The 17,972-nt window shown below is 41.0% G+C and overlaps 1 protein-coding gene across 6 annotated transcripts in view; it reads right to left on the reverse strand.

Moving 5' to 3' along the window:
* ARMH3 (armadillo like helical domain containing 3) overlaps nucleotides 1-17,972 on the reverse strand; it is a 125,320-nt gene that overhangs the window by 78,765 nt on the left and 28,583 nt on the right. For 5 of the 6 annotated variants that reach the window (XM_086616947.1, XM_086616946.1, XM_086616950.1 and 2 more), the window contains 6 exons: nucleotides 14,882-14,983; nucleotides 11,038-11,096; nucleotides 9,588-9,653; nucleotides 8,437-8,506; nucleotides 6,837-6,897; nucleotides 4,550-4,638 (listed from right to left, as the gene is read on the reverse strand). In XM_086616947.1, coding sequence (XP_086473073.1) covers nucleotides 4,550-4,638; nucleotides 6,837-6,897; nucleotides 8,437-8,506; nucleotides 9,588-9,653; nucleotides 11,038-11,096; nucleotides 14,882-14,983 — 447 coding nt within the window. The remainder of the gene's footprint in view (nucleotides 1-4,549; nucleotides 4,639-6,836; nucleotides 6,898-8,436; nucleotides 8,507-9,587; nucleotides 9,654-11,037; nucleotides 11,097-14,881; nucleotides 14,984-17,972) is intronic. The other variant, XM_086616949.1, reaches the window with a different exon arrangement.

Consider the following 17,972-nt stretch of genomic DNA (forward strand, 5'->3'; position numbering starts at 1 on the left):
TGGGGGGTTTTCTCCCCCCAAAAATATTGCTTCTTTATTTTAAAATGTTCCACAGAGGAACCTTTCACCTACTTAGCATTCACGTAAAAAGATTCTGAAAGCAATATTAACCTCATGTTATAAATACAGAAACTGGCAAAGAGATCTAAGGAGTCTACGAAAAGGAAAACAGTGTATTTTGTCCAGTAGCACTGCAAAAGTCTGCTTTGATAATCCTAAAACAAAAATGGAGAAAAATTAGCTTCTTGATAGTGCTACACATTTGAAGCACCTTCATTCTAACAGTGCATTCAGCATCTATCAAATTAACTAAGCAACAAGAGAGGGTAGCCCTTATGCTACAATAATTTGGAAACTGATCTTCAACACTTACTAATGGCAAAGCTCATTTTTAATCCTACTTTGCATTCATTTGTCCTAACAAATGGCTATTTCACCATTATTCATTATTATATTTAAGATTTTTTATGATCTACACTTGCTATTACAAGGCTCCATTAGAATTGCTTTTCTGTTTCTTTAAACATGGCTTTTGCTTAAAGCAAACCATAGCAACTGCAAAGAAGTTACCTGCACCCCTTAAGCTCAGAGTGAGTTGCTCAAGCATTACTAATTTTGAGGTGGGAGGAGTTGAAGAAATGAGATTTTTTTATATAAAAAGCTTAAATGACTCATGAAAACTCTTTTGACATAGCTTATACATGCTTGACAACAACACATATAGCACCTTCCATCACTCAAGTGCCGTACAAACCAGCAGAGTTCAACAATTAAAGCCCAAATCCTGCCTTTATGACCAGCAAAATCAACCTCATTTTCACATGACAAGGAGCAGAACTTAAGCAAAACATTTGGTATAACATGCTATTTCTGAGAGCAGGGAACTGGCTGTTACCTAGTAATATTTCCTTATCAACTCTATAAAGTCCCTTACACTTGACATTAAATAAATCAGTATTTAAAAAGTGTAAGGTACCTGGCATAACAGTCCAGGAGACTTCCAATAGGCCAAAATGTCTGTATGGGAATAGGTCAACACGATCATATCCACTTACGGTTTCTGACCTTAGTCAAATTTCCAGACTAGTCACCAGTAACGGTACACTGTCACAGAAGAAAAATCAGAAAAATCCGCAAATTTTCTTCAGTGCTCAAAGGGTAGAGCCACATACTAACCACAGATGACTGAGCTGAAGCTAATAATCTGCTGAAAGGTCCATTAAAGAGGAACCAAGATCAACAGACATCTCTGGATCTGAATGTCTGGTCCTCCTATCAGTAACTGCACTTAGTAGTCATTTTCATAGGCTAATCAATTACAATTGCTTTTCACCCTCCAGCACTCTTTTGAGGATATTCCAGAACCTAGCTTCACAAGTGAGCTGATATTTATTTTCACGCTACTTTTAGCTTAAGCCAGCTTATACATACTACTTTTGCCACCTACAGATCTTCCTTTCTGTCAGTCGTGCTTCCAGTTCTCAAACCCCCGCATCACTCTGTCGGCTAAACACTCTCAGTTATCTGGTCAGCACAACTAGAGGCTTTACTGTACTAAGTGCCATGGTCCTGGCCCCTTGACTTAACATGAAATAATTAATCTCAGGGAAGCTCAGGCTGGATCACAACCAAAGACTTGGTAACAATATTGCTCTTCCTCAAGCTCAGATGCTGAAAAAGGAAGTACGATCCTACGTAAGCCCTGTGCCACATAGTGGCGTGTCCAAAAAACTATGAAGCATTAAAGACTGCACAAACAGTGTGACATGTGTCCTGAGATGCTAAACATCTGTCTCCACTGCTTTTCTCTGCAATCACTGCAACTCAAAATCAAAAAGAAACTTTATCAAAGCACTGCTGGCCTTCCATACTGAAGACAAAGCACCCACAGAGGAAGAACATCTATCTATCAGATGACACACAAGTGGCTTTCCTTAATTAGAGACTAGCTAACATTAGAACCAGCAAGCAAAGAGAAGGCTCCATACATTGCTACTGCTTCCACCTACAACCTTTATCTCACTTCCTCCACACCCTATACCGACTGCCTACCCCACAGTATTCCCTTTGTCTTCTTCTCCCACTCAATGGGGGAACTGAAACAACTCTCCTCCTTTTACGTGCCAGGTAGAAATTGCTCCCTTTCTTGCAATGCTTCCTTACACCAATTCCTTCTAGCTTCTTTGTTCCACTCAGCTCTGTTGGGGGGCTTCCACTGCTATTATCCACACTGCACAACCAGGGCACTGCTTCAGTCATCACACATCTTGTCATTCAAAAAGACAAGTGTGGGCTTGAAGACCTTCTGTAAAGCATGCCTGATGTGGCAACCTGAGATCTCAGACCTTACAGTGAATAGTTGCTCTCTTTTAGCTGTTCATCCAGCAGCGATATCTAATTCTTCAAGCCAAAATAAAAACCCAAAGGGGAATATGCTCACATAAAGGATAGAAATGAATTCTGAAGTCACTGTGCTCTGGTTTGGAATCATCTGTCAGATAGATCATGACCAGAAAAATAGCCATTCTTTCATATCAAAGGCAGCAGCATTCTGGGTAATCAAAGAGCAGCCTTGACAAGGATAAGAGTTAATGATGAAATATATCTCAAGATGGGGCTTGCAATTAGCATTTAGTCTGCCACATAAAGCACTCCAGAAGTACACATCTGGAGCAGCCAGGATGTGCCCTTTTACAGGTGCCCGTACCATTCCACCCAGGGCCTTCCAGCCTGTATGAATCACCTAGCAGCTACCAAACAATCTCTCTGTTCACCTCAACATCCTATAAGAAAAAAGTTTTAAACATTCTTACTGTAATTTACTCCCACATGAGAGGATCTCCCTAAACATGCGGAAACTATAGCAAGCACGGAGCCTTCCAGCTACGTCAGGTGCGCAGACTTTTCGGATCCTTCACACAAACCTGACCAATCCGAGTGCTTTTTACCTTACTGCTTTGCTTTTGAAGCATGTGCAGTACTTCATACTTCTGAGGCACTTTGTGTTTCCGAGGCGCTATACAAACACCAGCTAATTAGAGACAGCTAAAAAGAATATCCCGAGATACTAAATCTCAGTGTGTAGCAAGAATTTTTAATTTTTTCGCCCTAAAATAGGGAAAGTTAAGGATTGAAAGCCTAAGAGTGTGCTTTCTGAACCGTGGAACAGTACCTTCAAGCAAAAGGCATTATATTTGAGACTTCCATACCACCAGTGCGCCGGAAAGACCCAGCTCAGCCTGGCCAAATAGGAATGTATCTGGTTCACTGGTAACTGCTGAGAGGACACCACACACACTGTCAGATGCAATTTATATTCACAATAGACATCCACATTGTACATGTTCTTCTCCTGAACCGGCACTACACTGCAGCCATGCCTCTAGGGGCTCTGTTCTGAAGAAAACAACTGAAAATAAATTGCTAATCCTTTAATTAGGGGCACCCACTTCACCTTCTACAAGAATAATTTAGAAAGTCTGAATGGGCCACATGTCACACAAGGCAAAAATTTAATAACTGAAAGTGACTCAGATTGTTGGTTTGTTTCTGTGTACCCATACTCAGCTGTACAAAGCTACTGAAGGGAAGTACTCAATATTAATTGAGAACAGCTTCATAAGCCACTCATCACCACTTTTTTCAAAAGTCATCCTCTCTCAAATTCCTGATGGGAGTTGCATTACACCAGCCAAGTTGCTGATCCTAGGTCTCAAGCACAGCTCCAGGAATACACAATTAGGGCCACATTCCCTTGATTTTTCATTAACCTCTTGTTTAAGCCACAACAGCCAGGGAATTAACTACTTTCCTAGGGGAGCTACTTCACTGCTTGCAAGATAAGAAGAGAAGCACATACCATATCCACAAAAGAAGCCAGTTAGGTCTCATCCATTCTGCTATCCCACTTCCTCATACCTCCCACATGACTGCATCACAAAACAGTCCTGCAAAGCTACGTCCACTAGCTTATGAGTCAAACCCCATTATCTATCTTGGGATACCAGTGGCATGAACCAGACTATCTACCATCATAGCAAAGGTCAGAGTAAAAAGCCTGTCCCTCCCTCCCTCCCTCCCTCCCACTGACATTTCTAGGTTGCTCTCTTCAGAAGGAGCTGCACACACTATTCTATGTGTATCCATCTCTTACAGCAAAAGGGAAAAGTAAGGTCCACCTCCCTTTACCCAAGAGCCTACCTCCTCTATACTCACAAATATCTGAGAGAAACACTACCGCATAAAACGTTATTCCATTTCTCCAATCAGATGAAGAGGGACTCAGGTAATGAAACAGAAAAACAAAGACATTTGGATACCATGGTGATCATGGCCAGACAAGAAAGTAAATTAGCTACCATTATGATAATGACCTGGCTTTCCAAAAGAGGTAATTTGCATGTAGCAACTAAGAAGCAAAGTAAAGATGCTTTAACAGAATTGCTGCTTGCTGTTTAACCCTGTAGCAATGGAACAAGCAGTCACGGCCACCAAACAGCCACTCACTCTGGGCTTTTCATATTTGACTGTCTCTACAGATGCAAAGTACCTGACCAGAGCTCCCTCCAGGTGTAATGAAGCCTCACTCTGCATTTCTTCTGGTAGCACAGCAGCTTGTGCACAATCTGAATGCATCGTCTGGAAAAGAGAGGGCAAAGGATTAATTACATCGCATTTCCCAGTAATTCTACATCAAATCTGGAAACATCTCTGAAATCAGCATCAGGGAAATAGACAAACTCAAAGCCTATCAATCAGAGGAGGACAGGGCTCATGGTTTGGGCTCCTAAAGGGAAGTAAAAGAAAAATTCCCTTTTCCCCAAATCCTTACCTCTCAAAAATACATTAGCTCATTAACATCAACATCTCTCTGAAAAGACACTACTGAAAGACACTACACTTCAGACAAACACAGAGAAATTGAATTTTAAAAATTTGTATGGAAGTTATTCAAAATGGGATGAAGAGTTCAAAATAAGATTTAAAAAGCCTTAAGAAATAATGTGCAGAAGGTATACATTACTCTTTCCAGATCCTTAGATGATCCCAAAAATTCCATGATGGGGTAAAGACAGAAACTAACTTTAGACAAATACAGGTAAAATTATTTACAATAGCTGAGCATCACATTAAGTGCTGTGTTTCAAATCAGATTCTCATAAAATTCAACCAAGAAAAGGGTGCAAACCAGCCAGGATACAGACAGCTGTCTTCAGATCACGAACAGCAATCGCTCTGGGGAGAGACCTGCTATTTCTGATGCTACTGGAACCAGACAATGCTCAGTACCTTTTCGTCTATGTACTTGCTTGGCTGTAAGACTAAAATTGGCCTCTACAAAAAAAAACCAACTATTTAAGGCACTGACCAGAGAGAATCTGGCAACGGCTAAAACATTTCTTTATAATTACGATAGCTGTTAACGTAACATACTCTGCAGACGTATCTCAGCATTGAAACTTTGTGGTTATATAGAGTAGCATAGAGCTTACTGGGTGAAATCAAGGCATGGAAGAAAAGGGATGAGGAGGGGCATAACAGTCCTACAACCCTTGCCTAAAGAGCCGGAGCAACAGCTACCAGCCAATAGATTCACAAACCACACTGCTTTAGCTATGAAGTTATCCATCCCGGTGGGGTGTCTTTGGTTTTTTTTAGCTTTGTGCTGAGGATTCATAATACACATAATGGACAAAACCCACCCTTGGTCAAAGCAATTTGGAATTCCTCTTTTTAATATTAATATACCCTCCCCTGAGCGGCTTCGTATTGACACCTTTTAAATATATTGCAGAGAAGTACAACACTCTTTCTGCATTCAGAACACCCACTTTGTCTGCAATAACTGTGTCTGCTATGGGATGGTTTCAGACAGGAGTGTAGTGAAAGGACTGCACAAACATGCCAAAATGAATGAATACAGATGTCCACTGATGGTTGCTACTGCTCATTATTTTTACTCTCCTGGGGTTTCTAGATGAGACCTTACTTTTGAGCCCAAGTGTTTCATACCTTTCTTGTGAAATTCCAATGCATTACACTCATCTACAACTAATTCTGTAACTGTCATTAAAAAAAACATTTCTCACAAACTCCTAATTGAGCTGTACAACCCTTGCAAAGGCACTGTAGTTGCAGGGTTATTTGGGCAAAATCAGAACATGCTGAAAAGTTACCTTAAGGGAAAACAGCCTATGTATCTTTATCTCTTCTACAGAATATAGTGCTGTTCAAGCCTTGGGGAAATTCAGCACTGTACAAACAGTCAGAGCAAACCCAACGATTTGCCTAAATCCTATTTCTGCCCTCCAGGCTAAAGCAGAACAAAGCATTCTAGGGGCCTCGTGGGACACATGGAGTGCTCATGTGTAGCCCTGTCCTTTTCCCTACTGCTATGTTTTACCTCTTGCTGCCTAGCAGACTATTTCAGGCTTAAACCTCTCTCCCACTCTCCACATTGCCTTCTAGGGCTCATGTCAGTCATTCTTGGTTTGAAAAACCGTCTTTTCAGTAGACCAAGATTCATCTTCTGGGAAGTGGCGATTCTTGCAACGACTCTGTATTATGAAACTTCTTTCAAATTGAAAAGCTCTTTGTGTTTGATCAAGTAGATTAAGAAATCGGTCCAAAAGGTGGAAATTCATTTTGCTTTCAATTTTCTGGCACACAAAGCATTTTAGAAGCAGAAAAAGTTGCTGGAAGAGTTCATGCAAAGCCATCCTGCTTCCCATCAGCCACAAAGTGTTACTTCAGCTGGAAGATTGCTCTACAATTAGAATTCCACCAAAATTCAAACTTCAAGTGAAATCACAATGAGTCACCCCCCAGTCACTTACACATAGAGATCCATAGGAAATTCTTTCATCATGTGTGTTACAATGAATTCCACCATCAAATCTGACAGAAAAAAAATGATAAAGTAAGTATTGAGCTAGCTCTGGTTAACTTCTAGTAGACAACAATGAGGAAGTCAAACTATCCCACCTACCTAGCTCTACCAGACAACAGTCCTGCTTAGATGAGAGAAATTTCACCTTCTTTCTCGTTTGTTTTAAAAAGCATTAGACATCCTTTGGAATTAAAAAAACCCCACCACACCCTACCAGAAACTGAAGGCATGTAAACGTAATACGCTTTGAGGCACTGCTTCTCCATATGCTTTCCCCCACTATTAGTCAAATAAAGAATACACCACAAATCCTGATGCTTAGAATTGCTCTCATATTTCAAGCCTTGTCACTAATGGAAAATTCCATTGAAAAGCACATTTTAGAAAATCATTCTTACCAGAAATGATGCACAACTTAAATGTTTACTTAAGAGATGACATTGTAGAGAACACCTATTTTTTCCTAAAATAAGTTCTGAAGCAAGTAAACCTAGTTTGGTCCCAACATAGGCTAAGCTTCTGCTTACGACTCATTCAGGGGAAAAAAAGAAAAAAAAAAAAGAAAAAAAAAGGAGAACGTCTCTAACATTTAAGGGCTCCCAGTGTGAGGATAAGAGGCAAAGAGCATGGAAATACAACTGGAAGAGTTAAGTTACTGTAATTCAGCTAATAAATGCTAACTGGATGTGCATGTGTTTCCCACCCAACACAACTCCAGCATAAAATCCTTAACCCATGCCAGTGGTAACAATTGAGATGTAACCTCCTGGGGCACTAATAGCCCAGCAATATGACTCAATAGTGACTAGAAACAGTCTAGGGATAGAGTGCATGATATCTGATAAATATAGAAAGATTCTTCACTCAGCTGTTGTGCCTTGGCTTTGACAATCACCTGTTTGAAAATGCTAGAGTCTGAGACTGCTTCCATATCATCAGGCTTAAGAGTCATTCAGAGGTTCAATGCTCCATCCATTTCTGCATCCATTTCTGCTTTTTGGCCTCCACGGCAATGAGTGTCATAATTTAATCATGTGCCGCACAAAGTTTTCAACTGTGCCTCCATATCCACAGGCAAAACCAACCCTGGCTAATGATATTCTTATTGTATTTTTGTTCAGAAAAGGCTAAACGCCCAGCAAACACATTCAAAAACATGTATCCTTTCTACAGGTTTACCCTCATCATATCATCTACGAAGTACTTGTGACTAACTGTTACCACACTCATCTAAAACACTGAATTTATTAATCAGCTGCCCTCCCTATTGTTACTAATTCAGGTAACAAGGCACCAACAGACTTCTGCAAAACTTACTGTAAATGTATATAGGATTTCTTGCTACAGAGCAGTAATCTTGGATTTAATTTCTCTGAGAGGCAGCCATGTATAGAGATGAACAGCCCATTGCTGAAAACATCTTCAGTAACTGCCCTCCTTTTAAGTCTGTACCCGCCTCCCCTTATTCCACAAACCTCATATTTCTATTGCAGAACAAAAGATGCTTCGGGGAACCACAAGCACACACGTACTCTAACAATACTCACCAAGCACTGCACACACCAGCGGGCGACAGGGCAGGTTCTTGTCTGCTGCTTTCTTCCTATGTCTCATTGGCTTCAAACACACAAAGATGAAAAGAAGTCAGCAGAAGCCTGAAGTGACATTCTGCGTATTACTGTATTTTTCATGCAAATAATACCATCAGCACAGGCTTCCCTTTGTCTTTTTCTCCAACTATCTTGCCTATATTAATCCTAAAGGCCATGGCTGGAGCAAAATTGTGCCTGCTTTTCAGCATGCTGACCATTGGGTTTTTGTTTCTCTAGCTGTGTAACTGGAGGGCACTGTTATATCATGGGGGGGATGAGGAGGAAAGGAACAACAACAAAAAATAAAATAAAATAAAAAATGAAAATCACACAGCAATTCCTTCCCCTTGATTAACATGCTAATTTTCTCCTGATCCAGAAGTCTGATCTGTATTCTTAGCAGCGTGTGCAGTATTAAATGGCTTTGGTCTTTATTGCAACAGACCAGAAAGGCTAATTGAGTGGCAAGTTTGTTGTTAAGTGGGAATGACTGGCATCCTTGCAGTATGCTCACTACAAAGTAAGATGTTTGTTTCTCTCCTGGACTAGTGACACTTTCAAGCGCTGCTTCACTGTCAGATGAGGTGGAACTTGCCAGTACCACAAAGACAAAATGCATGAAGTTAGGACAATCATTCGATCTACTTTTAACTACAGAGCTTCACAAGACAGGTAAGGACATTGCCTCTACAGATGTCTACAGGAAAAAGCCCCGGAAAAAGTACTTCCCTACTCGAAAGTGAATCAACCCACCCAGGATGAAGCATAAGCCAAATTAGAGCACTCGATGTAACTCCAGCTGGCTATTAATATATCACATGAGGGCTAATGCTTGCTGAAGATTAAGGCAGAACGTTCTCTCTGCCACTGATTTCCTCAGAGACCTCATAATATACAGCTCCTCCCCAGCTACAAAGGCCTCTGAATGAGACATTCTGAGAGCGATTTCAAAATCATTCCTCAACTACTGCATTTCTCACAGTATTTCCTCATGCCTCAGCAATCTAGGTTAGATGTCTGTGACACAGTTTTCAACATACAGGGACTCAAATCCTCTGTGTTCTCATCCTAAAGAGAAAATAGACCATCTGGAGGAAGAGACTCACCATCCTGTGTAGGTTTACTCGAAAATTCATGTTGTCATCATGAAGAAAAGCATTAGCATACTGATCCTATTGAAAAGAGTAAGAAAAGGGAGGAGATAGGAATAGTCAACCAAGTGCCCAGCACCTTCAACTTGCCTCTCAAATCACATGCGTTTCAGTGTAAAGCTCCTGACATATAGCTATAAGGTTGGAAAGCCACCTGTCATCTCCTCTTGTCCCCAACAATATCTCCAGTCACACAAAAGTAAACCTCTCCTGATCTCAATTCCACTTTAGTTAAAGTCTGCACTACAGCTTATTTTGTCGGCAATTTATTTTCCATTCTCCTCCTTTGCTCATCCAAACTCTGGACTGCACACAACACAGTGGCAAGAGTTTAACAAGTGCTATGTAACATGAGGTGGCCCTCCAGTACACAAGCTCCTGTGACTCAATGGATGAAGGTTTACACTGGCATTTTGATTGACCTGTCATGCCAGATGTTACTGCAGTACTAGCAAGAAGGTTTATCAGCTATCCCACCGCTCTGGCAAAGCTCATTCCAAGATCAGCTCTAAATTCAAGTGATTTGTCCAGATAACGCACAGCCAAGTTGGGTAATAAATATATCCTCCCTTTAATATCAGAACCAAAACATGCCCTTGCTATGTAGAAACAGAATTTCTTATCTTGTATTATCTATGCATCCACCTGAAGAACTCAAGTGCCAAAAACATTTAATTATAAATATCTGAAATGCAGATTATTAGCTTTCAGGCTGCACCCTGAAGAAACATTACTTTAGAATCTTTACACTGGCTATCAGCATTGCTGCTTTTTATTCTTTGCTAAGAACAAAAAGTCTTTCTTTACTTGCAAGCAAGGAAAATGCAAATGCCATACAAACTCAAACAACACCATTCAGGACATCAGTCTAGCCATTAGTACACGCTTCCCATGAGACAGGGCCACGTTCAGCCAGGACTGCTGACACAGTTCTGTGATAGTGCTTTCTCACCGTACGACCAGATTTGCTACTTGTCTTGCTTGTAGGGACCTGCGACCATGCAGCTTGATTTCAGACTCGTATCCTTCTTAGGCAGAAGGGATATGGCGTTGCCCATGCTTTCCATGAACAGCACAGAGCTGAAAGCCATTAGTACATTACTCATCTAAAAGCCACACCACAAGGTCACTCAACAGCTAAGAGAGAAAAGGCTTAGGCTTACTCTTTTCTCTCTTCATCCCTGGGAGGTGACTAACCCAAATAGGATGATTCAATTTTCAAGTTTCAAGTCAATTTTAACAGTACTGCATCAGGTTTATTAGCGAAACATTAAGTGCCTGAGGTCCTCACTACCCAGTACCACTGCACATCTTCAGCTCCTACTCAACAGGCGGCAGGGGATGTGCGTGCAGATAGGGCCCTGTAACACACCATCTGTTGAACAGTTTCACACAAGAAACCTACCTCTGCTATGCATGTCAGGATAATCAGACACAGCTTGCCACTGTGTAGCCGGTGCTCATCTGCAGAGAAGAAAAAAAACGTCCTCCATAAACCACACAAGCGTAGCAATGCTGAAGAGTGAGATAGCTGCTGCAGCAAGAGAAAAACCCAGCCTTGGAGATTCTTCCTACTGCTACTCCATGATAGCTAATAGTCTGTCTATCTACTTTCATTAAGCACTCGCCCTCCAGCCTGACCACTAAATCCCACCAATTTGTCACCAGTCTGCACCAACAGCAAAGTTTCTGATTTGAACCTCCAACAGCACTGTAACCATCATCAGTGGGGCTTCTGTCTCATTCAGTTTTACTTCCACAGATATTCTAAATACTAGGGTTAGGCCCTGTCTTTCTGTCACAGCGGAGACACGCTTGCCCTCTTTTAGACAAGATGGAAAGAAAAAGATCACCTTTGCTGTAAGTTATGAAACAGCAAAACTATGGTAGAGGTATAGCGCAGTGTAGCAGAATGACTCCTGACATGCTCAAAGTCCTGAGTTTTAACCCCAATACTGAGAGACATGACCTACTTTGCTCTGTGCAAAACCGTGAAAGAAAGAAGTCTGCAAAGACTTTGCATCTCGAGCCAAAAGAGTTCCACCCTGATCATGTTCTGCAAATTGTTATTCGTCTTACAACTTCCAGCAGCTTTTGCCCTGAATGACAATTGGAGGGCTGAAAGACTCACAAATAAAGAGGGACTAAGGCAGAAGAATGCAGTTTTCATTTGGATTATTTAAAACTCTTCTCTCTCAATTTTAACCTTGAAATACCAAGAAACCAAGATACATACAGTCATAGAGTAACTTAGGATGAAAGAAATCCTTGCTCAAAGCAGGGCCAGTTCAGATTAGGTTGTTCAAGACACAGTCCAATCAAGCTCGTTTAAAAATCCTTGTCCTGAAGAACAAATCACTCACACCACACACTCCCAAAAGCACAAAACCAACCAAACAAAAACCAATCAGAACAACATACATACAACTCAAATCTGAGGAAGCTTAAAACTGCACATTCCTGAGACCTCCAACAGCTTCTCTAAAGCATGAGACTACTAAATATGCCATCCCAGACATTTGCCTTAGAGTCAAACTTGGAGGAGAGGGAAATGTGAAAGCCCACTTTCACCAGTCAAACTCCTTGCATCTTTGCAGGTCACTTTACAAACACTTTGCTAGTTAGCGTGTATATGGTAATCTATAAAAATAGATAGAATGGGCTTAGCTAGCTGTTCCGTCTGCTTTCATGCTTCTTTTGTTTTCTTTTCTACGCTGCTGAGGGACAGATAGTTACTAACAAGATGTGCTCTGAAGTGTGCCGATTTCATCTTGCTGCACTAAGATGAAGAGGAACTTTGAAATAGGAGAGTTAAAAGTCTCTCCTACATCTCTTTACCTTAGCTAAAACATTTAAGTGAAAAGTTTTCTACTCCAGCAAAGCAGGAGAAACAGCTTCAAAGAACTCTGATACACTGGAGCCTTGTTATTTTCCTATTGTAAGGTGCCTCTGTGTATTTTTGTAGGTGCTGCTACCACTTCTCTCTCTGGGGATTGTGCTGTAAAGACTCCTGTTTCACACCAATGCTCTGCCTTCAGCCAACATGTTGTGAACATCACGCCGTTTTCAGCAGTTATGAGGCAGCTACGCAGGCAGTTACTCACACAGACAATTCGTACTTTCGCAGTATCCTTCATTAAAGGAACAACACAGACTACTTCATATGGGGACATATATCAGTAGGAACCCTATTTTACACATGGGAAAATTGATGCAGAGTCTTTGTTTCTCCCAAGGCAGCTGCCTCTGACTGACACAAGAGAGAAAACAAGAGGAGGATCTAGCAAACACAGTCTATTAAATTATGCTCTCTGGGACAGGACCAAAACAACTGTCTAGCCCTGGACATGGAACAAAGCAGTCTCCCCTCTAAGTGTTCCCACCTGTTTCAAGACACATGGAGTAAATTAGAGTTATTCACTCTTTTTCTCTTGTTCCTATATTGGCATCACATGCTTGGTCTCACACAAGAAGAAAAAAAAAGTTAGGCCCATCAATCACCAAAGTACAAGAACAGGAATATACTCACTAGATTAATAAGCACTGGTTTGGAAGGCACACTTTTTTTAAATGATCAGTCAGTGGAGCTCATTGCCACATACTACCACAGCAGCAAGGAGATTAAGTCTATCAGTCACACAAATTTCAAATGTTATACAAGCTAGAATCAAAGAAAGAAATACCAACTCCTGTCTCATATCAGAATAAACACATCTCACTGGCTTGTTTAGTAAGGAATCCCCTCTATCAGATTTTACTCCATCTGAAACTAATCCTGTTTGGCAGTTCCTGAGGCCCTATGCAGACTTTCCACATCACAGTGACTAGTTAAGTGCAGAAGTTAAATTGAAAAACATAAAATTGTTCCATCAGAGACTTGGATGAGCAAGAGGGACCCTGAGAAAAGCAAATGAGAATGATTAGAGAGCTGGTAAGCCCTCCTCCTCCTCCTCATGCATGCAATCTATAAGAAATGACTGCGCAAAGATTGACGTGGTTTTGCTTAAAGACAAAAGCAAGAGGAAACATGAAAGCAGACTTCAAATACATAAGGGCTAACACAAAGCAGAAAGAAATAATCCACTCTCAATATCTATCTTGGAGAAGATAACTAGTAATTAATTTAAATCATAGCAAAGAATTTAGGAAGCCTATGAAGCTTTCTCACAATAAGGGCAGTTAAACACTGGAACAGAGTCTAAAAATGATGCTCCACTATCAGGATGTCTTAATCCAAACTGTCAGCAACATTTCTGAGAAAAAATACAGGTAAACCTGATTCTGCCTTGGTTTTGATGTGTGTGCTAGACATTGTCACGAAGTTCCTTTTGGTCCTAATTTCAGTTATTCACTTTTTCTCAACTAGGTTGCATACTGAACAAGACCAAGACAGCCAGCTACAATTTCACTGAAAACTAGCAGGTACAAGGAAACTCTCCTGCCTGCTCTCTTATTCAGTGTCAAGCATTCATGAAGCTCAGCAATCGATGTATCATAGCTCTGCAGCTATCTTCCTATTTTTGTTCAGTTGTTACATCTAACTTAACAGCAAAAGTCAGTAATAGGCTGAAATATGGTACAAAGATCACTTGTAATGTTCACGCTATGGTCCTGCCCTTACAACTGCTGGGCAAAACAGCACCCTTGGGTACCTTGAGTAGGAGATGAAGCAATACTTCAACTCCAGCAAGCTGAAATTAACCCCCACAAAACTATCAGGAGAAACAAAAAGCACAATATGGAAATATATCTTCTCAAGCAAATTACTGCCAGTACAGTGTAAGTTACTGCTGTCCTCATAAGTAACGAGCTGCCTCTTTAACCAGCAAGTACCAAAGGACAAAGGAAATATTTCCTCCTAATGCTGAACTTTGCCTCCTGTGTCAGCTTTTAAGTGTTCTTAAAAATACAGTTCTCTGGTACATGACTTTCCCTCTCCAACAGACAGGGAATCAGATATGTTCACACCTCCTGCATAGGAACAGGCTTGGTTATTAGGTACTATTATTATTACTACATTCTTTCCATATTTGACTTCTCTCCTGCCAGCATTAGGTCTCTCCTAGTCTCATAACTCTTATCTCACAATAAGAAATCATTTCATTTTCTCAGAAGGCGGAATCTTCAGTCGTCTAAAGGGACTCCAGTTAACTTCTATTTCTGGAGTCACTAGACATGCTCTTATGCCCTCCTGACTTCAAGAAGCACTGCTTGCTGCAACTACAGCTGCATCAACAGGATTTATTTACCTTTTGTGTCTTGCATCACAATCGAGCTGTACTTCAAGAAGGTTATCAGCAGGTTGCTAGTTTGCACATCAGCATCCAAAGGCAGCTCTGCAGAGCTTATAACTGGAACAAAGCAGATAAGACACGTTTACACTCCACAAATACAAGAGATAACTATACAGAGAACCATGTGACAGACTCATAGATCTGGGAGAGGATCGGCTTATTTGCAGGGTCACCTGACCTCCTCCTCCTTTATGACCACCCAGCAAAGCTTTTGTTTTGAAGACTGGTACCACTCCCTCAGAGACCACTTCTCCTGCTCTAAGTATAGGTTGTGATGTCTGACAAAGCCATACCCTTCTCTGTCCTGCCCTCCCTCCTCCATCCCCTGCCAAGAGAGATCAGCCTGCTGTTTTAGCACTCATCAACATTCCCAACCTCGAGAGCTCAAGATACTCTCACCGATATCCAATTAATTCTTACAACCAACACAGCTAACATTCACACCATTCTCAGTTTGGAAAGAAACATGCGTAGCAAAGACCCTTCTCAGTTTCAGCAGTTTTGGAATTTCAGTTCCAAAAGGTCCACCTCAATTCCATTCTTCCCTCCCAACAACAGCCTCTCTTGCAGAAGCAATGGACAAGACAGTAACGTAACAATCATTGCATGACTAAAATGCTAGAAAAGAGACGTAGAAAGAGCAGCTTTATAAAATTCAAGAAGCAAAAGCAATCATAGCTTGTGCTAGAGAAATCACAACACAGCAGGGAGCAGAAATGTACTTTCCATACCTGCAGCAGAACAGCAGTTCATTGGCAGCTCTCTAGGACACAATCCTTGTTACCACCAGCTGTACTTTCGACACCTTAACACTGGACATCATTTGCCTTAGACTTTACGAGAAGCTATCTCAATTACTCAGCTAATTGCACAACATGCCTTCTACTCACTCCCCATGTACCACCTGAAGCACTGAGTTTATGAGCTGTCAAATTTCTATCATGTGACTGAGCCACATTTTTACCAATGACTGAGCCTGAGCTGTCCGAAAGGGCTGTTCTCAGCCTTCCCATTCAGAAAGACTTTATGAGAAATATTGAAGGGGGGGGGCGGAAAGATAAGTGGGAAAAACAGAACATGTGTTTACCTGCAGATCCTGCCATATAAGTCTGATATCATTTAAGATAAATTAGCTCAGGAAAAAAAAAACACAACAACAAACAAACAAAAAAAAAACTCCACAAAAAACAACCCACAAAACTGATGGAGCTGTCTGGAAGACTTCAGTAAAGCATTTAATACAATACTGTAGAAAAAAATTAAGAGAAGCAGATAGGTGGGAACCAACAAAGAAATTTAAAGGTCAAAGATCTGGCAAAGGAGAAGCAATTGGAGAAATTATTAGTCTGGGAAGAAGTTACTGCTTGAATTCCTTATTCCTTGAATAGTTTAGGGAATAGTCTTTTTTGAGAGTGACTTGGGCACAAGAAACAGTTGTTTGCTAATGAATTTGCTAATGGCAGAAAGTTGAGATATATGTAAACAGAGAGGAATACCAGACTGCGCACAAAGAATGGGATAAAACCAAGGACCAGATAATAAATACAAGATGAAATTCAACAATGCAAGCCATAAGGTCAGGAATTCAGGGATTTATTTCCATAGCAAGCTGAGAGCTCATCAGCTGCAAACAAAATGCTGTGATACCATGGCATACTATCAGATCACGAGATGACAAGCTACCAACATAAAGCACTCAAGAGTGGTCCTACAACATATCCAGACATGCACTTCCAGCAGAGATAGGAACACAGTAGCGCCCTGCACAAGGTACTGGTGAGACCTTGTCTCGAACACTGTGCGTAATTATGCTGATCCCATGTTCAGAGGATGAACTCATACTTGAAAAAGTTTAGAGAAAGACTAGTAGGTTGATCAGAGGAACAGAGTGCCCTTCTTATGAAACAGCAAAATACACAGGCGAGTAACCCAACATACGAAAAAGCCATCTGTGTTCCAAAGTAAGGTTAACATCATCATAAATAGGTAAGAACTGACAAGAAACACAGGTTAGAAAGCTGAAGATTTCTAACCACGGAACAAGATGCTGAAATTGCCTCCCAACAGGAATTACTGGGAAACAAATTTAACAAATTAAGACAAAGTTTGATAAATTTAAGGAATTCTATGATGATGTGCCTCCAAGCACAGGGCACTAGATTGAAGGAGTCAAGGGGATCTGTTCCAGCTGTACGTGTCTGTCCTGACATGACAGCACTACTGTTCTGGCTGCCTCTAAACTCAAACTCGCAGGTTTTTGTATGCAGGAGGTCATAGGTGGCTTGAATTCCGATTGCCAGAAGACACTCTCTCTTCTCAAGCTATAAAGATAGCCTAAGATAGGGCCCCCTTTGTACTGGAAACAGATCTGCAGACCACTAGGACACAAATCTTAAGAACTATATTATCTCTTTTCTATCTATCTTCAGGAATGCTCGAGGCCTTTCTCACTCTTGAGGAAAGAAGTATTTATGATGAGAGTGGACTTTGCAAGAAGTGAGGAATTACTCACATCTGATTTTTGCATGGCTAGGTTTGGAGCTCTGAGAGGAAGTGATTTGATCCCGTTGGTTCAGAGAAAAGTCTGCTTTAACAAACAACACCTTTCATAATTCAAGCCTTATCTCATAACCCTGTAATGAGGCAAGTAAGGCTTATTTACCCCTGGAACCAGGGCAAGCACAGGCATAGAAGGAGAAAGGAGACAAACTAACAGTAAAATGCAGGATTCTTTAAACTGAGCAGTGAGAGGCCCGCAGCACAGCAGAGGGTCTCATGGAGCTCAGGATTATACAATCACCTTGAATACAAAATTGTAGCCCTTGGAAACAACAGGCCAAATGGATCAATGTAACCTTGCTGTTCAAGTCACATCAAAGAAATGATAACGTGGCTTTTAGCTTCCAAAAGCTGCACATCCCCAAGCATGAACTGTTTTAGTCCATTCAATCTTGAAGCTCTAGGGCTCCTGACACATTGCTAACATGCCCAGTCTGTTGGCAAAGTCTATGCAATGAGACTAGAAGCTTTTTCACCTCCAATGTTA

This window comes from Tauraco erythrolophus, chromosome 9 (assembly GCF_009769465.1).
Source record: "Tauraco erythrolophus isolate bTauEry1 chromosome 9, bTauEry1.pri, whole genome shotgun sequence".
NCBI classification, from domain to species: Eukaryota; Metazoa; Chordata; class Aves; order Musophagiformes; family Musophagidae; genus Tauraco; species Tauraco erythrolophus.